At 35.6% G+C, this 25,259-nt stretch overlaps 2 protein-coding genes across 9 annotated transcripts; one reads left to right on the forward strand and one right to left on the reverse strand.

Moving 5' to 3' along the window:
• Positions 1-766: 766 nt before the first annotated feature.
• Positions 767-11,852, reverse strand: LOC112464598 (fatty-acid amide hydrolase 2-B). 3 transcript variants are annotated; one of them, XM_025031695.1, is made up of 9 exons: positions 11,596-11,852; positions 3,939-4,146; positions 3,353-3,556; positions 3,009-3,214; positions 2,288-2,430; positions 2,035-2,213; positions 1,498-1,887; positions 1,173-1,355; positions 767-1,089 (listed from the first exon to the last, which is right to left on the reverse strand). In XM_025031695.1, the coding sequence occupies exons 2-9, from the start codon at positions 4,140-4,142 to the stop codon at positions 991-993; spliced, it is 1,608 nt and encodes a 535-aa protein (XP_024887463.1). In that variant the 5' UTR covers positions 4,143-4,146; positions 11,596-11,852; the 3' UTR covers positions 767-990. The 3 variants fall into 3 exon arrangements, with proteins under 3 accessions (XP_024887463.1, XP_024887461.1, XP_024887462.1); XM_025031693.1 differs by lacking the exon at positions 11,596-11,852 and adding an exon at positions 9,014-9,341; XM_025031694.1 differs by lacking the exon at positions 11,596-11,852 and adding an exon at positions 8,470-8,858.
• LOC112464596 (cytochrome b5 reductase 4) lies at positions 10,261-20,822 on the forward strand. 6 transcript variants are annotated; one of them, XM_025031688.1, is made up of 12 exons: positions 10,261-10,582; positions 13,213-13,559; positions 16,367-16,537; positions 16,851-16,951; positions 17,048-17,213; positions 17,606-17,862; positions 17,949-18,171; positions 18,355-18,649; positions 18,848-18,934; positions 19,226-19,384; positions 19,794-19,863; positions 19,962-20,822. In XM_025031688.1, exons 2-11 carry the CDS (start codon positions 13,310-13,312, stop codon positions 19,846-19,848), a joined length of 1,764 nt encoding a protein of 587 aa, XP_024887456.1. In that variant the 5' UTR covers positions 10,261-10,582; positions 13,213-13,309; the 3' UTR covers positions 19,849-19,863; positions 19,962-20,822. The 6 variants fall into 6 exon arrangements, with proteins under 6 accessions (XP_024887456.1, XP_024887455.1, XP_024887457.1 ...); XM_025031687.1 differs by having other exon boundaries at positions 10,262-10,582; positions 19,794-20,822; XM_025031689.1 differs by lacking the exons at positions 10,261-10,582; positions 13,213-13,559 and adding exons at positions 14,215-14,423; positions 14,515-15,803 and having other exon boundaries at positions 19,794-20,822.
• The last annotated feature ends 4,437 nt before the right edge of the window (positions 20,823-25,259 follow it).

Consider the following 25,259-nt stretch of genomic DNA (forward strand, 5'->3'; position numbering starts at 1 on the left):
ACATATATATACACAAATATATACATATTCATCATAAACATATATTGACTGCGTTCCGATATTGACCGCAAGTACTGAAAATCTATAGTTTACCTAACGTACACTATAGATTTTCAGTACTGACAGTGAATATCGGAACGCAGCCATTATCAAATACATATATATCACATACACATGTTTATTATGTACACACATATCATATACATACAATGTATTTTGTTTAAATATATATACCGTTAATTTTAAAAATAACGTTATTAAAAAATTTTCGAATAAAAATTATTTTGTTCAAGATATATATAATGACTTATCTGATGATCTATATTTCTATATAATAAATAAAAATTTTCAATTTTTTATGTTTCTATTCAAAAAATGAAACGAATTTTATTTTTTAAATAAAATAATATATATTTATTTTATAACAATTATGTAAGGTATTTTATAACAAATTTAGTAATGTGCAATAAAGTGTTATTTTTTTATCTTATTGTCATTTGTGTTTAAAACAAGTTAAAAAAAGTCAAAACTTTGTTTTCCAAAATAACTTTTATTCAAAAGTATTTTGTTATAACTCTATTCTTTAAAAAAATATTTAAGTATATACGCTTAAATCAAACACACCATACGTACGTATATATATATATATATATATATATATATAATATATAATGTATAATGTATATATATATATATATAATGTATGTAATATATGTAATATATATGTAATATATAATGTATATATATAATATGATATGTATGTATATGTATATTTATATTATATGTATGTGTTATATGTATATATGTTATATGTTATATTATATATACATTCATGTATAATTTGTACTTTACCTCGATAGTGTTTACATACAGGAAAATCTTTAATATAATGTAATACTTTGCAAGATAAGGATGGGAAGGTTCGGTAAGATGAGGCTTTACGTGTGTCACTCGTTCATAGAATTATTGTCTATGACAACAGTATTGACGTCAAGCTACGATTGCCGGTGGTACCCATCCTCCGAAACCTCGTTCCAATTCTTCCGCAATAGCGAAAGTCAAATGATCTTGATAAAGTCCTGCTACGACCTGCATGATTAAAATATATTATTTAAAATACAAATGAGACACTCCTTTAATTTTGCATAGAAATATCGTATACCAATACACACTTGTATTCCAATGGGAAGACCTTGTTTATTTAAACCTAATGGACAAGCCGTAGCCGGTAGGCCTAATACATTAATGATTGCAGTATAAGAAAAATTGAACGGTTTACACAACGGTTCATGGTGCATTGGAGCTGCAGTTGGATGTGTTGGATACAAGAACACACCGTCTTCTCCCAAAATATCCTTAAAAAATATGAGAAGTATAAAACATCGCATATGTTTCGGGTTTCCATATAACCAAAAATGTATACAATAACAGTGACATTCAAGGTATATTTTGATATAAAAAAAATTTACAACATAAAGAAGAGCAACGTAATGGTACCTTGAATTCCTGATAAAGATCTTTACTCTGTTGCATAAGTCGTACATGTTTTTCACTCCCATGTTTTATGCCGAATTTTTCGAACATGGCAGTGAAAAGAGCGATTAAAGTGTGATTGCTCATAAATAACATCCATTTAATGAATTCTAACCAAATATTAAGTTGACCTTCCCTATTGGTTAGCTCGTATGAAAAATCTTTCTCGTCCGTGCACGCCATGTTTGCCAACCAGAGGGCTGTGCTCTTTTTTAACATCTTTATATTTAATTTCGTGGCTTTAATTTTGTGCGCTTTCTCAAAATAATTTACCACTCTTTTCATAGCGGCTTTTATCTCTGGATCCACTGGCGAAATTAGGTATTGACCACCGTCGTCCTCCATATAATAGAGCTAAAGTCACATAGAAATATCGTTTCCTGGTTATCATATGACAAATTATTAATGATATTTCGCTGCAAAAGCATGCGTATATAAAGTAAGATTAGATTCAAGAAAAAATAATTAAGTATTTTTATGCCAATATTAAATCAATCTTGCCTTGATTTTCGAAATGTCCACTTTCTGATTTAATTTCAATAAGTCAGCATTTTTATCTGCGATAATTTTCAGAATTAACGTCAAATCTTGCGCGTATCTACACATTGGTCCAATGGCGAGTAATTGATCTTGGTCATAGCTTTGTGCACTAGGATATTGACCATCATTCGAGACAATTCCTGTAATAAAAATGTGATGTTTTTACGACACGTTAATAACAAAAAACATGCGAGTTATCCTCAATCTTTCTCACCCTTAGATGGCTTATGGCCAAAAATCCCATTGAAGAACGCCGGCATACGAATAGAGCCACCAATATCCGACCCAATTCCAAGCGGTGATCCAGCTGCTGCTTGTAAACAGCCTTCACCACCTGAAGAACCGCCTACAATATGTCTGAAAGTAGATAACGAAATAAGAAGTTCCTGTAGGGTTAAATCTTGTTACGATTTCTGTCGTATACTTGGAAGTTATAATATTAAGAAATTGCGTAACTGCTGCCTACATTGGCATATTTGTAATACACACTACCGTTCAAAAATTTGGAAGCACTACCTTCTTAAAAAAACAACAGTGATGCCAATACTTCTAAAGAAAAACGTCATATATGAGAAGTTTTACTGTGTGTTCTAACTATTGAACACAGTATTATTTGTGTCTAATCATTTTCCAAAGAAAAAATTCACTTAAAGAATTTTATCGGCACCGTTGTTGTTTTTCTTAAGAAGGTATTACTTTTGAACGTTAGTGTATATACCAAGTATTAAATAAAATTCAATAATTATAATTTACTATTATTCTTTATGATTTAGTTGTTTATTAAAATGAAATAAAATTAATTTGATTCTCTCAAGCATATTTTTCTTTCGATAAAGTTTCGATAAATAACTATTATACGTTTTCAATCAATATTATTATAATATTATGTAACTAATTATATTGCATGATGTTGATGATGACGTAAGGTGTCGTACCTTGTATTGTAGGGATTCTTGGTAATACCGAACAGACAATTACTGCTTTCCCACCACATTGCCAGTTCCGAAACGTTTGTCAACGCCAGAGGTATGGCTCCAGCTGATTTCATTAATTTTATCGCCTCTGCATCTTTATCAACGATAATGTTCTTACGTACAACTAGACCGGCCGTTTGCTGCATGTTTTCGACCGCGATACAGTCCTGCAATGCAATAAATACAAATAGTATCCTTATATTATAATTATGTTAATAGATGACAAAAGGCGGAAATCTAATCGTTGTCTGACCTATCACCTCTAATGGAATTAAGGAATGAATAAAATAAGAATCAAAAGTTACCTTGGTGGTAAAGGGTATGCCAAACAATGGTTTCTCTTTGGCCAGAAACTCTACGGACGGAGCGTCCTGAGATTTTAACAGTTCGTCGCATATTCTCGCTTCTTTGAGAGCCTTCTCAAAGCGTTCTGCGACTACACAGTTGAGTATTGGCTGGATCTCTTTTATTCTTTCTATATACGAAGTTACAACATCTTCCGAAGTTAACTGTAAATAATAAGCAGTTACGTGATCAACTTAGCCGACATAGGCGGAAGTGTATTGTCTAGGTAGTTAATAAGGCTTATCCTGTTCATTTTATTAACATATTTATAGCGACGAGATTCAGTTTTTTTATATACTTAAAAAAAAACGACTTAATGATATAAAAAAATACGTTTCTCGTATGCGAGCTGTTATGCTTTCTTATTTGTTATGTTAAAGATAAGCATTGCAATGTGTACTAATCATAGGATTAATTCACAAATAGAACTTAACTTTGTTATCAGATAATTCAAAACGATTGATTACAAAAAGCTTATCAAAAGCAAACTGTCAAGATTTATCAAACATTCGAACAAAGAGAGTACAAAGAGTAAAAAGTACCTACTTGTCTGTTTCGAATTTTTAACGCTAAAGTAGTCGCGCTGTACAGGAGAGTTAAATCCTTAATAGGTGGTTGAGATTTTGCCGGGCCTCTGATAAAGGCAACTAACAGTGATATTCCTCTCACAATTAGTTCTAGCATGCGATGAAACACGCCTAGGATCTGTCGAGTTTGCATTCTGCCTCGTGTGTGCTCTTCAACTGACATTCACCTGTCAAGGAAAAAAAAATACAAATTTGCAATCATAATTATTTCACCGTCCATTGTATATACGTAGCATACGTGTAAAAATGTATCATTTACTGACAAATATACAAACATCCTGCATTATATATTTCGATTAGTCGGCATGTCCAATTTTAATTTAAAACGTGTTTCAACTTTTAAAAATTGTTTTCTCGTCCACGAATTTGATTCCATGCGAATATACATAAAACTCATTGAATAGATCCCCTTCAAGTCTTCATCGATGAAATAACATTTCTATTAATATATAAACCAGTTATGACTTATTAAAATATATATTCAACGGCGTAAAGGGGCCGCCGCAAAATATCACACGAGAATAATCTCGTTTAATTTTGTGACTTGAAAATTATAAATGCGCGCGTCACCTGAAACGCACCGAGTAAAAAACTAAAAACTATTTTCATACAATCGATTTTCTAATATCATTACGTATGACAATTACGCGTCTCAGAAATTTATCGCGTGCATACCGATCGATTGCAAATATGATTCATCATTTATTCATTCATCATTCTGCCTTGGATAATGTTGCCGTGAAGACTATCTCGTAATATCGTATGCGAGAAACATATCGCGAGCCTATTACTCTGCCTCCTGTTTTAACATAAATATCGTGTTTTAATATATAAATAATCCCCACATGTTTCTTTACATTGTTCAAAACGCGTACAACGATGTTTTCCAATGTTGTAACAAAAGCTTAAAAAACAAACCGTTGAATTATAATTATCAGTAAAATTATTTGCGATAAAGGCAAGAATAAAATAAAAAATATCTCTTTGCCGTTTCGTATTCAGTTACAAATATGAAACGAGAGAAAAATGAAGAAGATTAAAAGAATAATTTAAGGAAGAAAAAATCACGGTATTACTGCTTTGTTATTTTTTAATAAGTTGTTTTAAAATCACATTTGCTATGTAAAAAAAAAAAAAAAAATGTAAAAAACCTATATCGAAATATATTTATTCTTTGTAAACTAGTTACCCACTGTATACGAATTTGCGGGGAAGTAAAACTTCGTGCTGAAACAAAGTTCAGCAGAATTCGTTGAACGTTAGTCTCGAGATGTAATATCGCGAAAAACAAATATAACACTTCAAAATCGCACGGCCTCTTAAGCACGATAGTGCACTTCACACGCTCGTCGACAGCGATGACTTGGCGATAAATAATAAGTGTAAGTGACGAAACGCGCGAGTAACGTTGCACGGAAAATTACATCAATATTCCCAGGCAGAGCGATTCGAGGGCGTGAAATTCTGTAGAACGATACACGCTTACGCACTTAATCCGGTGGACAGGCATTAATGATGTAATCGCGAAATTACGTGTCAAGGCTGAACGGAACAATACGCTTGAATTTAATCGGCTTCGCAAATAACAGAATTAAAAATAACAGAGCTGTGTAGCTTTTTGCACGACGGTAAAGCGTCGATAAACTTTGTCCGCATCTATAAAGGCGGTTTAATTGCGACGTTATTTGTCGAAGAGTAAAAGTTTCGTAGCGCCCGAAACTCCAAAGTGCAAATTCGTCTAGTTTCAACGGCAATTTAATTAGCAGCTTAAGCTAAAAGTTCGAAATTTAATATAAATGGTGGCTCGCCCATTTATTCCGCTTGCAACGTTATAAGTAAATGCAAAAGTTTGTTGAACTTTTAAGTTATTCCTCCCCAGAAGATCTTTAGCAAACTCTGTAAACTATTTATGTTTAACATCATTTTTACGGGCAATAATTTAATTAAATCAAAGTTTATAAATTTCACAGTAGGAGCGAATTGGATTACGTTTTGGGAAAATCCAATTCGCTTGATAGACTTGATTTATCGTCATTTATCGCGTCGCTTCTGCGGACATAAAACGTTTGCGAATCGCGAATACGTTGCGCGTATATAGCGCGTCTGATTTATTGGTCATATTTTGTATGTTCGCCGGAGTGCTCGCGCGCGACACGAACCGCTTCTCCGGGTTTAATCAAGGCTATTTCGTGCAATCGCGCAAGGTTACAGATTCGCTATACGTATGGTCAACTAGAAACGAAGATAATACGATTTGAGATAGAGCGAACGAGCGGAATTTAATAGTATATACTTTACTCGATACATCCTGATCCCGAATCAATGTTGCGTTTATTGACGCAATGTTTTATTGACGAACGTGTCTCGATCGTGATCGAGCGTTAAACTATGGCATTTCGAATATACGTGAGAAAACAAACAAAACACGTGAGTGTTTATACACGTGTACACGAATCATATCACAATACGGACTTATTATTACAGCCACGAGTGTAATAAGAGACGCAACTTATGGAAAGTTAAATATTGGTCGCTACGTCGCTACTAGAGACAAAAAAGATAATTTAATATATTTACAAAACCAAGAATATTATTTACATAAAGACCAGTTTGTTTGAACGAAGAATGCTCTGGTCTACTAGAGCATGAATTATTTATATCTACGATGTCACGATGCAAAAATACATTGAATTCCTGCATGGTTGAAATGGACAGGAAACGAAGAGGAAACGCGTAAAACGTATCTACATATAAAAATTTGTAAAATTGTTTACCGTTTTTATCGCGAGCAATCAGCATATAAAAATATTTATACATATAGTTAAGCTTATAATTTCTAAAGATACCGTCAAGCTCATATAAATTTAAAAACAAAATACGACAGATATTATACGCGTATTGTTCACATATTATTTATCCATCAGATGAATGGGAAAGCTTCTTTATTATTTCATCTTATTAAAAATTTTGAATATAATTTTCAATATTTAATATCAATAACCTTTTCTCTCTATTATGATTATAATTCCCGTATTTCATGTATTCTCGGCACTTATTTTGTTAGCACTGTTAAACTGATGTAAACTCTGTCGCAGAAGGATGACAGGGATATTTGATGCAAATATATATGTTATTAGATACAGATTTGTTTGAATGTAATAAAGAAAATAACACAGAAATATCCAATTAAACAGTCCCCCGATTTTAGTCGTGGGCGCGTGTCATAAATAACGTTAGCTGTGACATTCGTAACGAGTGATGACATTGATAACCGACAAAAACGCGGCGATATCGGTAATTATTTAATTGGGGTTAGATTAATTCTATTAGGCGATCAATGGGGCTATCTCCACGGCCGGTTTATCAAGGCAAGGCGAATAACTAGCCAACTAATAACTCATTCTTACGATCAATTATACCATAACACAGGAAGGAACATGGTGATTCGGCAATTACGAGAGATTAATTAACCAAGATTGTCAAACAAAGATCAAGAAGATCAATGTCCATTTCTACCAATGCAGATTAACTTTAACATCGGTTTAATTGATTTTTTTAAATTTTTTTTAAGAATTAAGGAAAAAGATAATAAGTTAAACAGAGATTAAAGTTAGTCTACAGTCTACATGGGTAGAAATAGACATAAAACCGTCGGATAAGAACACGAAGCGGTGATGTGTGAAGCAGCGTGTCGAATACAGTCGTTGACATGCGGATGTGTAATTTCGTCCAAGGCTGACGATGACTTTTCCTCCATCCTTCGCCCAATCTCCGAAGTCCACATCTCTCTCTCTCTCTTTCTCTCTCTTTCTATTGCGAATTTAAAACGGTGTTCATTTTTAAAGAAACTTTTCAGTATTTCTTCAACACACAAAGCTTCAGTATTATCCAAGATACATTAAAGATCGAAAAAGATGATTTTACAGGACGGCGTATCAAAGATTTTGACGCTGATTAATACAATTTCATCGTACAAATGGTTTATTTTCTTTTTCTTGTTCTATATTTCTGTATTTCAAATCAAGATTGCGAGGTAGACAGTGTTGTCGGGTGAGAGAGAGAAATCGAATTAAAATTTTAAATAAATTTCTTTAGATATTTCGATGACTCATTTATTATTCAGACTGACTCAGAGAATGTTCGACTTCTTCGTTCACGCCCCTTTCAACCAATATAGATTAACTTGAATCTCAGTTTAACTTATTTTTCATCCTTTTTTAGTTGTAAGAATTAGAAAAGGAAGAGAAGTAAGTTAAACCTCGAGATTAAAAAGTTAATCCGCATTGGTATAGAAATAAGCACCAACCATCTAAACATCCAACGATTATTTCACACATAGCTCGAACTACGCGGCAAACAATCTACTTAAAAAATACGTATTAAAACATTGGCCTTTTTCATCATTTTCAAGCGCATCTTCTCGCTCAATCTGGAGGAATTCGACCGGAAGAATCTGGCTTACGGCCATACGCTGGCGGATTGACATTCACCTAATTTGGCGGCCTCGTTACTCCACACGATTTCCCCGACTCCTCGAGCTCCACCTCCGCCGGAAGTATCCGTTTACCTGTACGCCTATCTCGCGCGCTCAGGACGCTCGAGGAATCCTGGCAACCGGAATCCCTTTGTCTCGCGACGACGATGTTGTTATGTATATTTATAATCCGGAGGCCGTTCACGCGACACTCACGCGATCGTCTCTCGTGATCGAGGAAACAACAACGAGGAAACAACACGACGTTCAGGAAACAAGTATAGTTCACTAGTGGATCTTCGGAGACTATCCCGCGCCGCTCGCGATGCAATTCGGTCGATTTTTATCCGCGCCGCTCCCGGCACGAGACACTCTCGCGAGTTTGCTTACGGAACGCTCGGCGCAAATGGAGATGGAGATTGCCGGCGCGGCGTGCCGCGTCAGCCACAGCACGTCGGCAGAAGGGAGACGGACGATCCGCCGCCCTCCCCCCCGTCCCGCCCTGTCCCTACCGTATCCCGCGGGGCGGATCACGCATAGCGACTAGTGGGAGTACTCACCGGGATGGGCGAGCGATTTAAACCGGGAGTCATCGACGTCCCCACGGAATCCTGCTCGTACCCTTTTCTCTCTCTCTTTCTCTTCTCCCTTTCGCTCCTTCCGCGTCTGTCTCTTCCACCCTTTTGACGTCTCGACTCGAGTCGGAATCGTGGACTGCCAATTTTTCCGCGCACCGAACGTCGACTGCTGTCTCGTGACGATCGCGACTCCGTTTTTCGCACGAGAACGACGCGCCGAACGCGGAACGATAACCGACACGAACAAACAAACCCACCCGGCACTCACCGACACCGACCCACCGCCGTCGTTTACTGTGCCGCCCAGGCCGCCCGCCGCCCTACCGCCGCGGCCGCGCGCGCGACTCTCACTTCACTCCGGTCGGGCTCGGCTCCCGCCCGAGCTGCTCCGATCTGCCGCGAAGTGGATGAGCGACTTCGGTAGATCGCAGGACCGGTTTTAGAACTCGTGGCACCCTCGATCTTTAGATATACAGGGTAGCCTTCGAATTTTCGCGATTTCAGTGAATTTAATGATATAGATTCCGGGCGATTTGTTAGGAACTTTCCACTGCAAAATAGGAAGTTAAGTTTTTAGATACGTCACGATTGTAAAGTATCTTTTGCAACAAACGGTGCTTTGCCTGCTTTGCCATTAAACTAAGCAAAATATGATTATTGGAAATTTGTTACAGTGCATTTTATATATACAGTATATAAAAATAATTATTTGTATATCTCTTATATTTGCGTGTAGGTATCTCTAATAAATGTATAATAAGAAAATTGAGAGTTTATTTCTTTCTTACATATAGTGCGTTTATAATCTGTCATATTTTTCATTTGCCTTATTTTAAAGTTTTAATTAAAAAATAAACTTATTTTTTGTTTCACCGAGCTATATTTATCTTCAACAAACTTTTAACTCTATTTCACCAGCTAAATATAATATTCATAAAGATAAATATTATATAATAATAAATAATAGTATTACAAACACGTGCTATTTTCGCTTCCTTCATCTTTTTTTAATGACAAGCACTTGGTCATTCCGTGTTTACAAAACGTTTCTTTTCGTCTTCGTATCGAGCGAATAAATTCAATGACAATAGAATTTGTAAAAAAAAAGTTAGCAGAAAAACCGGTTGAATCAACACGTATTATAAAGTTAGGAGTTAGGTACGAAAGACGGTAGAATACTAGAATGTAGAATACGGCCTTGCCGTAGCGAGAAAAACGCTCCATGAAGTTGGCCGCGAGACGGAGCACCGAGCGGCGAGCATCCGAAACCTAACCTCCGAAACACAGCCGTGAGACGCGATTTCGAGCGATTTTTAAGGCTTGACCCTTCCGCGGCGGAGCGCACGCGTGTGTCTGGGGTACGAGTGACAAATCAACGTGATATTCGACACGTGTGTTTCTGCACGTTCGAGCGTTAATCCTGAATCCGTTTTGGCAACTGGACGCGTGAATCGATTGTCGAATCGTTGGGCAAACAACCTAATCCGGCCTAGTTAGTTCGCATGTCTCACACATATCGCGAACAAGGGTGGAAATATAAATATAATTCTGGTGAGTTTCGATGCTGTATAGTCGCGCAAAAATGACGTTCGCTCAATATCGGAAACGAAAATCGGCGAAGTGCTTCCGGAAAAGTTGAATTCATTGAGAATTAGAAACCATATGAGACCATTAGAATCCACGAGTTGAGATTGCATCATATTTACTTTTAATACATTATATACTTTAATATATTAAACGTAATACAATATATATAATAGGAGAATGTATATTATTTTATTATATTTTATTATGTTCCTCTTTATATTATTTATTATACATGTTACAAATATATATTTATTATATTTATGTAATTCTGTAACATATACACTTAAAGGTGGAGCTACAGAGACAAGACTAATTGGATTTCTGACAATTAAACAATTTATCACCAATGTATCAGCAGCAATTATTTATCACACTTATTGATAAAAGGATAAGATTATGCCTTGCAGGTGCATTTTTATTTCAAAGATGACGTCTTCATTTCAAGAAATCAGAATTTTTTTGTATATTATTTATATCTATGATAAATACATAAATTTTTAATGCGTTTTATTTGTTTATTAGCACATGTGCTAAAAAGCTAAAAAATATTTTTTTTCCTTGAAAAATTGAAAACTTGCCATTCTTTTTCTAATATTAAAAAAGATATCTTCTATTTTTGTATTTTGCGCTCGTTTTTTATTACCATGCATATAAATATCTCAAGTGCAAATTATTTCGCGAATATTCGTGCGTGTTGAGGGAGCCCATGATTAAACTTGGATGAAAGACCTGTTTCGGTATAAATAACACTTGCTTGACTGCTTGTTTATAAAAAAGAAAAGTTGCCAGGGTACATCCACAAGGTGCAAGGCTTACGAGACTGATATTGAGAAGTCTATAAATAACAACGGATAAGCAAAATCAATACTATCCTCAGAATGAATCTAACATTATTCTATCTCCATCTTAAATTACAGTTATTTCTTTCTAAATGTAATATGAAATAAGTGTTTAAATAAATAAAATATGCGAGATACCTCGGTTAATATTACGACTAAGGCCCAAGCAATTTAAAGGCAGAGGACGCTTGCAGGGAAGATTGTGCACTTAAGCTCGCTCTCCACTGACGTAGAATGCCGAATGTCGTTTCGCAACCACTTGCCTCCTAATGACTCGACAAAGGGTATTTAATGCTCCGCGCAATTTTATTATTACTCCTGTGTCAGCATGTCGTCACGAGGTCTTTCATAGGTTACGAACAACATCAAAGTCTTATCAGTTTTACGTGGCAAACTCCGAGCATGATTTATTTCCTTAATATCCTGTATAAGAAATAAATATTGGAATGTTTATTTTTAATTTAATTTTGTTGAAACTCTTTTTTCATGTTTATTTAACTCCAATACAAACAGGTATGCAATTTTAAAGACGAAGTAAGTTATATATTAAAATATATATAGGTACTTACACGTGCCTATATTTTCCTATCTTCAATAAATATCTTGTAGTTTCATTTTACTTTATTGCCAACTTGGTTTTTATTTTTTTATTGTTTGGAATAATATATAAGCCTGAATGAAAGTGAGACAAGAATTAAAACAGGGATGTATACTTTTTAATAAGAAAATATTTACGCGCATAATTATAAGTTAAAAATTAATCCTAGTACCTTTAAAATCTACATTTTTTTATTTAATCGTTGAATACATACTAGCGTTTGACTAGTTTCATATATTTTTTGTTTATCTTCGGTTTTAATATTTATTTCTCTTTCTAAATGAAAAAAATACAAACGTATTTGTTGGAATATTAGAAAAATAGCTTAAAATTTAAAATAATTGATTTAAAATTTAAAAAAAGGTATTTCTACAAAGAACGCGTTCTATTTTGAATACGGTAATTTTAACAATACAAAAAAATATTGAGATATGTTAGATTTAAGATTAATAGTCTTTTAATTGGTATAGCCTATACTAGTGTTTATTTTTTGAGACTTTAGCATAGGTAAAAATAAAGTAAACGGCGCTTTTATAATTTTATACTATAAATACTAAGAACTCTTTGAACTCTTTTTTATCTTCCAGCTAAATAAATCCAGCGATATCCATGCATATGATCGAGTTTAAGTATGTTTAGTACATTCGTCGAGGGACGATAAAAAAAGAGAAAATATATGGAGAAAGTAATTGTGTGAAAATGAATGCTCGTCGTGTTCTAATGCGTTTCGCTTTCTAAATTTGCAAACCACGTAATGCAAATGGGCGATGATGATTTCCTGCGTGTAATACGATAATACATTAGTTTTTACAATGCTATAGTCTTGACGAATTTTTGATTTTAGAAGACATAGTACAGATACAAAAATAACTTCATAAATAGGAATAAAAAAATTGTAAAAAAGATAGTACATTTGAGCAGCGTTTAATTTTTTTTCTTAGAAAATATTATTTTTTCGCGAAATATTTCACAATATTAAAAATATAACAAATAGAATTATCCGTATTTGATGTTTCCACTTGATATTTTGCGCTCTAATTATAATATTGTACATAAAAGTAAATTATTACGATAACGTTTTAAAGAGCTGTTAAATTCTCACCATGCATGGATTACTTCGTCAAATAATAATTATTTACTATAATCGTGTGTGACAGAGTTCAACAAGGTAAACCATGGGATCTCTATTGGGACGTATGTGACGACGCATAACGCTTTTACTTTCCCGGACTTACTATATTCGAAAAGAAACTAATGGAATCATTGAAGAAGAGCGATTCCTCGGGGACCGAATCGAGAGATGAGAATGGAAAAGATAAATGTCACAGTGACGACGCTGACAATATACAGGATAAAATGAAGAAAGTGGAGGTGAAAACGTCTTCACCTACGAGTCTATTGGCCAAGAACACCTTAGTGTTACCTACTGGAGTCATCAAACCCAATCAAAACAAGCTAGTGAAAGCAAAAACCAAGACAATGCCATCGTCTGGGTCTGCTACCGGTAAGAACGTACATATTATGATTCCTCTAAGTGTCCTTTCAATTCATTGAAGTAAGAGTGATAATAGAGTAAACTCGGGTAAGATGGCCATACAGGAAAAATGGCCAACCCATGTTCATTCTATGTTTCATGGCGAGCTAGATTGAAAGAAGACATAGCCATCTTACCCGAGTTTACCCTATTATGAGTCATACTTTTTATTTCACATTTCGTGAGCCAAAAGAAATTGTATGAAAAAGAGCATGTAAAAAAATAAGAAAAAAATGTACAAAAAATGCGATTTTTTAAATCGTGACACTTTCTCATATAATTTTCGATAAAATTCTTCAAATATCAAAATACCTAAAATTTCAAAAGTATCTAAATATTTAGGTCATACCAAAATAATTCTGTACGAAAATTGGCATATAACACGAGGATTCCGTTTTTGTTCATTTTTATTCACGATTTATATCACCTTATCTGTGATAGTCTTAAGTGTTCTTAATCAGATAACACACTTGTTTAATCGATTAAATAATCGATAGCCTTTCCGTGTTACTGACGCGTCTGCGGTTGATCTTGATACGCGGAGAAGCGCGCTCCGACTGGCGAGAGATCCTGCGTGTTGAGCTGAGCGTCGTCCATCGCTACTATATTGATCTACCTGTCTCAGGGTTATATTCGGCCGCGTGTTTCAGCGCAGTACCCTCCGGTCCTTCACCACGAGATCACGGAAATCTAGTCTCTCGTTACTCGTCGCCGACGAGACCCGCGATCTGCATCGCATTTCCGTCCCAGTTTCAAAAAGCCATCGCAGTGACTATTGCTTCTCGATAATGTAGATGTTTTTGCCATTCTTTCTCGGACATGTCCTCGTATTAGGTGAACGATTCTGTATATCGTTAGTCGCGTGTCACTTCATCGCACACGAATCTTAAATAATTAAGGGTTTTCCTCATATCTTTATTATTAGTACGACGAATCGATGGTGACCTGAGCCAAGCAGCCTACTCTTATGTTATTCGGAACGACTTAACTAGACGAAAGAAGATCACTTGCTTCTTCATTAAAGTTCTAGTCAATCTAGCGTATTTTAACATAAATTTATGTTCTGCATAAGATATTCTCCAACGATTATTATTTTTTTCATTAATAGATTTTTTGACGAAAATTTGAGCCAACTTTTTGGGTCATGTGAGAGCTTGTGATAAAAAATCTCTTCAGTTCCAATTAAAAAAATTTTTTTTTAATTGTTATACGGCTTGTACTAAATTAAGTTCAAAATAAAAAAAAAATTCTACTAACAGATTCTACTTGATATTTATTTTAGAAACGAACGAAACCTTTTATAATGTGTAATGCTAATATTATACTTTTATTATAGCTTGGCTGGTGAAAAAACTAGGTTTATCAAAAGATACCTACTATGTTTATCAAAAGAGATCGATAAATGTGGAATATTTTGTGGATATACTATAATATATTGCACTAAACGAGAAGAAAAGAGAGAGAGGAAGAGAACGTAGTAAAAAATTATTTAAATACAGCATCATGTTATTATGAATTCATTAAACTAAAACGGAAAAGGATATATAAGATATTAGATATCAAACAGGTGTTGAATTATCGGCATATCGAATATTGGATTAAAAATGTTCAGTCGGTGGCAAACGAATATCTGCCTATCTGTGAAATCTATTTAAAGTTAAATTCACAAGATATTTCCGTCTCATGAATTAACTAGTTGTTTGTAATTAATGGTATGTACTTTAATTGATTTTAATTAGTTTTAACGGTAGTAACCATCAGTATATAAATTCGTCCAATATGTACATATTAGTATATATTTTCTCCATATATTATATCATTTACGTGCCGCATCATCGATATCACCTGTGACATTATTACGTCTCTAACGTTCGATACTAATAATACGTTTCGTCCGTTTCTTTGAAAGAAAAAAAAACTGAGCTCCTTGTTTACTTCACCTACTTTGTTTACTCCTTCGTCTTGTTTATCTCTTCATTGTTAAACGCGTTAAGAAAACTCAAGTTTCCCATGTTATCAAGGCAAAATCCGCAAATTGGCACCTTGTGAGAACTTTTGTTTCGCGTTTTACACGAAGACAATTGCAAAAATGATCGTGTCTCCGCGATTCCTGTTGTCCCGATGAAAAAATGCCACGATGTTGCGGCGCTTCTTTGGTTTCCGCCGCGGATCGCAATGGATCTCCGCAGAGCCTCGGTCTGCAGATCCAGGACGGTTAGTAATTAGTGTAATTGCCAATTAATCTATTTTCTCAATCGCGTTTGCGTGCACCCTGCACGCGTGCACGTGTTTATTGTAGATAAATGACGTCCTTATGCTCCCGAACTCCCGACCACTAATTTGTACGGTAATGCGTAGATCGAACGACGACGTCAACTTTCAAACGTTAAAAATGTTTTCGAATAACTTTGTTTCAACAACATAAAAAGGTAGTAATGTTCATCAGATAAAAAGATGTTAACTAAGAATTTATGAGATATAATTGAAATAGTAAAAGCGTTATAATTGATTATGGATAATTAATTATAAGTTAAATAATAAAATTAAATTATATGGAAATTAACTAATTAATAATTACATGTATAATTAATTAGTAAATTGCATAATATATATGTTGTATAATTCATTCATGAACTGTATAGTAGCCTAATAATTTTGGGATATGAATATGATATTGTTTCATCTATATATAGCCCCAAGTATCTAATGCAATTTAGAGAAAAAGATATAATGAAATAACATATAATAAATTTCTATCTTTGTTTTTTTTTTCACAGGAAACCCACGGAATAAGACAGCCTTAGCACCGGGGCATAGTTTGATGGATTGGATCCGTCTAGGTAATTCGGGAGCCGATTTAACTGGAGTCGGTGGTGTACCACAAGTCGTAACGTTATCCGAGCTTGCTAACCATAATAAGCAAACCGACGCTTGGATCGCAATCCGAGGTTTGTTTATTTCCGTACCTTATACCCACTAAAAAAAGACGACTCACTTTACCATCGACGACAACTTGCAAAATATTTAACATACCATTAGCAGTATATCGCTCATTTTTGTTATAACGTTATTTATATTAAATACTTTAATTATACATATAATAATCCAGAATATTAAATAGTTTTGTCAGATTATTAAATTATTCAATGATAAAAATTAATTTGCTAATGTAATTAATTTTTTGCCACTTATTGATTTATATCGACGAATTTGATATCACTCAGCTTGAATTCTAGTTTTCATAATTGGTTTCAATTACAGGGGTTGTATTCAACGTTACGCGTTACATGGATTTCCATCCAGGTGGAGTCGACGAATTGATGAGAGGTGTCGGGAAAGACGCCACGAAGTTATTCGATAACGTAAGATCTTCCACTTTCCCATCCTACATTTTATATCATTATATCATTTCGATAAGCGGTAATTCTTTTTATGTACCCGTAGATCGTTAATTCCAGGTGCACGCTTGGGTGAATTATCAGAGCATTCTGCAAAAATGCGTCGTAGGCAGATTAAGTCGCGGAACTTCCTCCACGTCGAGCACTTCCTCCATAACGGAAAAGTCGGTTACGGATGCGAACAACTGTTTGCCCGTAACGTTAGTTCGGAGCAAACATTCCACTGGTAAGTAGCCCATTGTAGCAGTTGCATCGTATTGTTTTCTAGGTCATTTATATTTAGAGAAGCATTACTGGAGTAATAAATCGTAGATAGTATTGGCTCATTATAGAAGTTTGTATTGTTCGTAAGCGACACGAACGAGATACTTTTCTGTAAATCGATGAATGTTAAAATTCTTCTCGAAGTATGATCATTCATGAACATTTATAAAATATTTTAAATTATTTCTTAATTAAGTAATGTCTCTGTTTAATGTGTACTGAATTTATTACTATCATATTTGTTAAATTAGTGATTTACAGATAAAATGTTAGATAGAGATAGTTATGATAAATCACAGAAATATCGAATTTTAGATGTAGGACAATGATCAGAGTAAACTTTTATTATTTCAGCACAAAAGACAGTTGATGAAAACTCGGCGGTTTCACCTAATGTGAATATAGATTGGCGGCAAACATCTAATTCTATTACACTCTTTTATCAAGGCATACGCGACTACCCAGGAATATATTATCAATTACAAAGGTTCAGTGACACGAAAATTATCTTCAGATTAACTTTTGAAAAGTACATTATTGTCCACGAGCTTGAATTAATCGCAGATGTGGAATGGCCGCCAATGTATAAAAGAGATTTCGATACAATGCAGGTAAATTATTTAATCAATTTATAAATGGTTACATACTTTTCAGCGCGCATTTCGTAAACTCAAGAAACGTATCTTGTATGTTGTAGGTAGACTTTACGTTTACGAAGAGGCTTAAAGATATTTGGAAATCTCAGGGAAATCATACATTATCGCGGGAATCAATCACAAACAAACGCACATACAAAGAGTACGAAGTACTCAGTAATACACCCCTTTGCAAACTAGTTAATTTGTTAGTTTTACGTGCCAAAGATTTTTTAGAACTAATTCCCGTCGGTAGACACATAGAAGTCAAAATGAATGTAATGGGTAAGCAGTAACATAGATATCTGTTTTCAAAAAATATGTTTTTATCGATATACAATATTTGTTTTTTAACTTTTTATTGGTAAAATGTGATTAAGTTTACATTTCACCAATAAATATTTTTACATTCGTAAAAATGTTTTTAAAAATATGCTGATATAATATTTTTATACGTTTTTCGCACAGGAATGGAAGTATCTAGGAAATATACGCCTGTCCCACCGTGCCTTCATCCCGAAGATATGGCGCCAAATTACAAGCCTGATTGCACTTGCTTGATGATAAAGCGATATCCAAATGGCGCACTTAGTCCGTCCATCACCAAATTACAACCTGGCCAAACTCTTACAATGAGCAATGGTTTAGGTGCCTTTGTAACTGAATCTTTCGATCGGTATCCTGTCATTCACATGCTGGCAGGTGGAACAGGTTTAACCGCGATGTTAGGAATAATTCAGCGAGCTTTAGCAAGGCGCAGTGTGTAAGTATTAATGCACTCCATTTCAGGACTCTCTTTTTATTTATAAACGGTTGTTAATATTGAAAAGACAGATAATATGAAATAAAAATCAAAAAGAAAAACATGATGTTAAGCATTAACAATAATATAGGATAGTTTGACTAATATATTACATTATTTATTTCTGTTTATCTTTAATTGATTTAAAATCTTTTTCAGAAAATTAATCAATCTTCTAAATTTCAATAAGGATGAAGACAATATGTTTTACGTGGCGCAGCTTGACAAAGTAGCTGCAGAGAAGAAGTAAGTACACGCGCACATGGAAATACATATATATGATTTAAAGTTTAACAGAGAGAAACTAATGTTTAAAATAATATGTGATTATTATAAAAATTTATATATGTAAAGAAATGGATGAAATGTTAGCGGACGATATATGATATTGATACATGTTACATAATGATATCATATGTCAAAAATTATGTCCATCATGAATCGAAATATTGTATAGAATACGAAATATCGTATATCTATTAAAATAAAAAGAGATTTTACCTGAAAGCCTACTAATATCTTGTATTTATTTGTCAGGTTCAAAGTTACACATATCCTTTCGCAAGCAGGTGATAAATGGGAGGGTAGACGCGGTACTGTATCCGACAAATTATTGAAAGAATTGATTGGCGAGTGTTCATCAGAGGGATGTATATTTACGTGTGGACCAAAAGGATTTATGTTATCTGCGAAAAAGTACGTGACATTTTTTACTTATTAAACATATATTTTTTTTTATAATTTAGTAAGTGGTAAATGTGATTATTTTTTATCATAAAAAGATAAAGATTAAATAATTGATATGAGGACCCTCGAAATTCGAATGATGAGAAGTCAGGGCAGTAGGATCAGACGCAGGTCATTGTGCGTGTGAAATCAGTAGTAGATTTATTAATCTGTCTTTAATCTGTAGATTTTTCTGTAGAAATTAATCTGTAGATGTATTGAAGAGGATTAATAAATCTACTACTGATTTCACGCACAATGACCTGCGTCTGACCCTACTGCCCTGACTTCTCATCATTAAGCTAAAGATTATTCTGATTTAATTGTCAATTTCAGCACTTTGCTGTCTCTTGATTATTTAGATGTCATTTTGTTTCAGGTGTATTCAGACACTTGGTTGGGAACCTCACCAAATATATGATTTCGACGACTAATCGTCTGCGCTGAAAGTATATACGTGCCATATATATACATACATATATATACATACATATATATATATATATATATTTATATATGTATATATATATTTTTTCTTTCCTTTCAGAGAGTCTTTCTAGAGAGCCTAATAAGATATGAAACTCGTACCTGTCAAACCACGTTTAGTTAAATATTAGTACAGATGTTCTGTGACATCTATGTGAACTGTCATTGATGTGTCTATCGTCAAGGCGATATTTTTCTGAAATTATGAAGATTTTTAAGCACTTTTACTCCCATCTCCGCCCATAATGATACATTCTTAGCTGCGATAAATTGTAATACTGTACGTAAAGTAGATACTTGCATGTAATTTTGCAATCAGGTAATATAGCAACTAGAAAAAAGAGGCGAACTTGTTGCGTGATTTAGAATTTAGATAGAAAAACAACGTATGCCTCACAACATATGAAAGATTCTACATGATTCTATTGAAAACATTCTATTGAAAATGTTCATGTTTCAGAGGAAATATCCATTTTAAAAATCTGTCTTTTCATACGGATGTAACAGTAAAGCTATATAATTTTACATATAATTTCAATTTTATATAGTTTACTAGAGTCATTCAGCATAATATACATATTTTTTCTGTGAGAATTTGAAGCGCGCATAGTAAATAATGCACAATTAAATAAACGGGAAAAAACACATAATAAAAGTGAGTAATCTAGCATAGACGGTTCCTTGATTATGATTGTAGACTGCATATTTTGTAGGATCAATGTGATATTTTTAATTAATATCATGAATTTGTTCGTTAGGTTCATATGTTGTTAATGCGTGTTGTTAACGCCCTATTTTTATGTAAATAAATTAAGATCATATAATTGTTCTCTGAGGAAAGATGGCATAAGATACTGTGCATTTATACATTTAGATATGTATACCGATAATTGAAAATAAATGCATATAGAATGACTGAAAACTGTTGAAGTATATTGTATTTTTATATTGAAATATAATGACAGCATGTCATTTTAAAACGTGTTGTTACATTAATTAACGAAAAAGTTTATCAAAAAATGAAGATTAATCCGCCAATGATAATTTAAAACAGGATTAACGAAAAAGTTTATTTTTTGAGGGATAATTTTTTTTTACGAAAATCAATTGCGATTAATTCTAATCTACTAACTCTTGACATTAAATAATTTTTAACGATTAATGACCAATTAAACCGGTAGTCACCAATTAAATGACCAACTAAATTTTACATTTTCGAAATTCAACTTTGTGCCTTGACATCATTTTTATCTCCATTTCGCACGTAGGAGATATGTACACGTCTTCTTTTTATTCTTGACGTAGATGCTTTTATCTTTGTACAGTTGAAAAACTTTGTGATGCGACTAAATTTCTCATTTCTTCCTTCCTCTCGAAGCACGTCCGAGAGCGAAAATCGTGAAAATAAACCGCGCGCTTTTGCCTTCGCTAAATTTCTTAGACTGAAAAACTGCCGGGTGAATCTCTGGAGTGCATCGTAGATAGCGGAGGATGTAAATTCTCACCTTCAATCTCTCCGAGACGCTCCGCCACCCCCAATAATGTACACGGGTATATTTATCTGGGCAACCCGGAGGAAGAAGGCGAGAGAGCGTAATAACGTCCCGCCCGTTCCCCCTTACCCCCCCCCCCTCGCCCCTGACGAGCGAGGGGTTTTCACAAAAGGGCCCCGTCGACCGTTCGACCGATAAGGGAACTTTCCATAATGCAAAACTTTGCGGCCGGCTTAATTTTCCGGCGCCGTGTACAGAAGTGTCTATTGATCGCGGTAAGTTCCTCCCCCGCGATATGACGTAACGACATCGCGCAGGCAGGCGGCAGGATGAATGTCTTTTGGCCCGCGTCGTCGACGCGAAGAAAATTATGTCACGGGAACCGCTCGCGCGACCTTCTCGACCACTCCGCGTCCCTCTCAACAAGCTGGCCGCGCAAAATCGCGTGAAGAGCTCGCCGGCAGCGTTTTCGCATTCGCAAGATTGCAACAGCAGCAGTAGCTCTTTCGAGAGTTTAATCAGCTCGTACACGCGAGAGGATACTTGAGCGCGTTTGCAATCGGTGTTCGTCTCTACTATATTTCGTTAAAGACGATATCGATAATTTACGATAAGCATTTAATTATTTAATATATTTAATTGCTATGGTATAGTTCTGCGTGATCTCTTAGCGTCTGACCTTTCAGTGGTATCTTTGGTCGCTGGTGACCGAGGCTATCGAAATTTTTAACCGCTTATAAAAGAGAGAAACTATATTGTTTAATATAAATTTTTAACTTTAATGGGGATGAAGTGGGGCTAGGCCTTGGGCTAGGCTGACTGGGGCATACCCCCTCCCCTCAAACCGTGATTTTATTATAATTATCAATCAGGATACCGGAGAAGCTACAGTCCCATTTAAGTATCGCTATCACTGAGTGAGCGTAATCTTGTATAATAAAAAGTCGACAAAGAATTGTAAAATATAAAAATATTTTCTAGGCTCTAGAGAGAGAGTTTATCCATTTCTGAGCCTATCCATTTCAAAGCAATAGATTATATCAATATATTAGTTCATTTGTAATATACATAGATACTTTTACATTCTTAATCTTTAATGTTTTAATTTTTCGTTTTTTCTACAATAACTGTAGGAATAAATAATATATTTTTAAGATGTTTTTTGCATGAGATTAAGTAATACAGAACTTTACCGCTATACATTAATTATCATTCTAGATACAAATTTTGATATAATGTCTAATAATTGTTAAAAAAAAACTGTTCGTGATTCTTTTATAATATATCTCATTTCTCATATATATATTTTATTTACGTTTGTAATATAATTTTACAAATCCATTGCCTTGACATTGAAATAAAAAAATAACTCACCGGCCGATGCGCAACAGCGGAGTTGTAACGCTACGTTGATCTGTAACACAAAAATATTTTCACATTAAAGTAGTGTCCAAGATAATGAATACTTCAGGTAATTTAAATAATTATATCGCGCCCGTTACATTTTTAAAACGTTATTTTAACAGAAATGCTAATGCAAGAAACAATCGCGGTCACGTCGCAAAAGCGGCCGCATTAACTTGTTCGCAAAATTAATCCGCGAAAAATTGTGCAATATAATATTACGACCGTGCGAGTAAGAGAGCTAGACGTTCGCTATGTAATATCTCTTCTCGTATATGTCGGAGATCGAATTCCGAAATTACGATGCGTCGGCGTTAAACCGGATTAAACCTCGAACGAGTAATGAGTATATTTACGTAATAAACGAATCAAGTCGCGCTTGAAAAAATGCCCCAATCCGCCACAGGACAGCAAAATATAATAAAAGAATAATCCAAGAGACACGGCAGTGTCTCGCACCAAGCACACGCGAAGAGAGACCGCACTGTGACTCTTTTACGCGAACGCACGAGTTGCGAGTACCCTAGATTTTGAGATCTTATTAATAACGAGTGATAATTACTCACCCCACGGTTGCCCCGCTGTCGCCCGATGCCACCCAAGCCTCGTCCTCCTCTCCTCGATTGGTTCTCCTCCTCCGTTGGTCCATGTCACATTTCAGCGAATATCAGCGATATTGTCGCTTACTTAATGATACGCGCGACACTTTCGACACTTTGCACGGCACTCTCAGTATTAATCTCGATCGCGACGCGGCGCGTACTTTGTTACACGGCGACGAAAGAATTACGGCGGAAAAGCTGCGAACGAAACTATACACTATACGATCCACTTGACGTTCGCGACGCTCGACGTCCCGCCGATCTCGCAGCCATCGCAGGTAGACGTTAACATGGCGGAAAGAATTTCGATCGTAATTCACGCGGCCAACTTCACTCGCCACTCTCGCCAGGAGCAACCGTCGCGAGGATGCTATACACTTGTTGCTTGTGAGCAGGCGATTTTGGTCAACTCCAATAATCATCCATTTATGAACACTGTAGCTATCGTCAGATATCAAAATTCGAAGTAAAACCTACGACGTTAATAGAGACTGTGATCTGTGATCGCTGATGATTAAGCACGTCGCGCCGTTACTGGAACACGACGCGAGTTAAGTTGACGGTTGAGAAAAACGAAACCGATTATCCGAAAGAATATATAATCAAAAGTCAATGTTACCGAATGCGATATACCTCGTCGGTATCCGTATAAATTCCGCGAAGCACATATATGTATTAAATGAACATTCGATATACCACAGTTTTTCGCAATCTCAACTGCCACGCCAAACCCGCGGGGACCCGGCGATTCATATGTTACTCCGCGATGCGATTCGAGAGCAATGACGTCAGAGTGGGGAGCGGGTCGCGAGCGCCGCGGTATTCGGTAAACATGAGTGGTTGAGTGGGGGGAGGGTAGAGTGGGGGTAGGCTGATACGCATACCGAAGGCGCGCCGTGCCTAGTCACCTTACCTCCCGTACTCATGTCACCGCGACGCTCGTGACCCGGTCTGTTCTAACATCGTTGCTCTCCGATCGCAAAATAATACACGAATCGCCGGCTCCGACTGTTTAGATTACGAGAAACTGTGATATATCGAATGATTAGCTAATACATGTGCTTCGCGGAATTTATATACGAATACCGACGACACCGACGTATATCGCATTCGGTAATATTGATTTTCGATTAAATTTTTTCGAATGATCGGTCTCACTTTTTTCAACTTGACTCAGAATGAAATTGCCGTTTTCGGAACACGGATAAAAGGAATCGAGCGAAATCGAGCGACGCCGCGACGTGTTTATAATTAGCGAGCACAGTTTCTTAACGTCGTACGTTTAACTTTGTTTAAATTGTTTAAAAAGGCCGGTCCTACAATCAGTCGTACATCGGAGTCGGATGTTGGAACGCAGCCGATGGTCCAATGGGAGAATTTCTTTTTCGAAAACGAATTTCTCTCATTGGACCATCGGCTGCGTTCCGACATCCGTCTCCTACATGCGACTAAGAACCGGCCCTAATATCGTTTTTGATATTTGACGATATGAAGTTAGCCGCGCGATTTACGAAATTCTCTCCGCCATGTTAGCGTTCACCTGCGGACTGCGGGATGCGGGCCGACGCACGGGCGTCAAGTGGATCGTATAGTTTCTTTCCGTAGCTTCTTGTCGCCGTGTGACAAAGTACGCGCCGCGTCGCCAGATTAATATCGGGAGTGCCGTGTAAAAGTGTCGAATGTGTCGCGCGATCACAAGCGACGAGCGACGATATCGTCGATTTTTCACGCGTGAACGTCACCATCGTGAGTGAGTGCACCGACGGAGATGCGACAACGAAGGGAGGACCGAGGAGAGGAGGAGGAGGCCTGGGAGGCATCGGGCGACAGCGGGGCAATCGTGGGGTGAGTGATTATTAT

Source organism: Temnothorax curvispinosus, unplaced genomic scaffold (assembly GCF_003070985.1).
Source record: "Temnothorax curvispinosus isolate PA1 unplaced genomic scaffold, ASM307098v1 QBEX01014331.1, whole genome shotgun sequence".
Lineage (NCBI taxonomy): Eukaryota > Metazoa > Arthropoda > Insecta > Hymenoptera > Formicidae > Temnothorax > Temnothorax curvispinosus.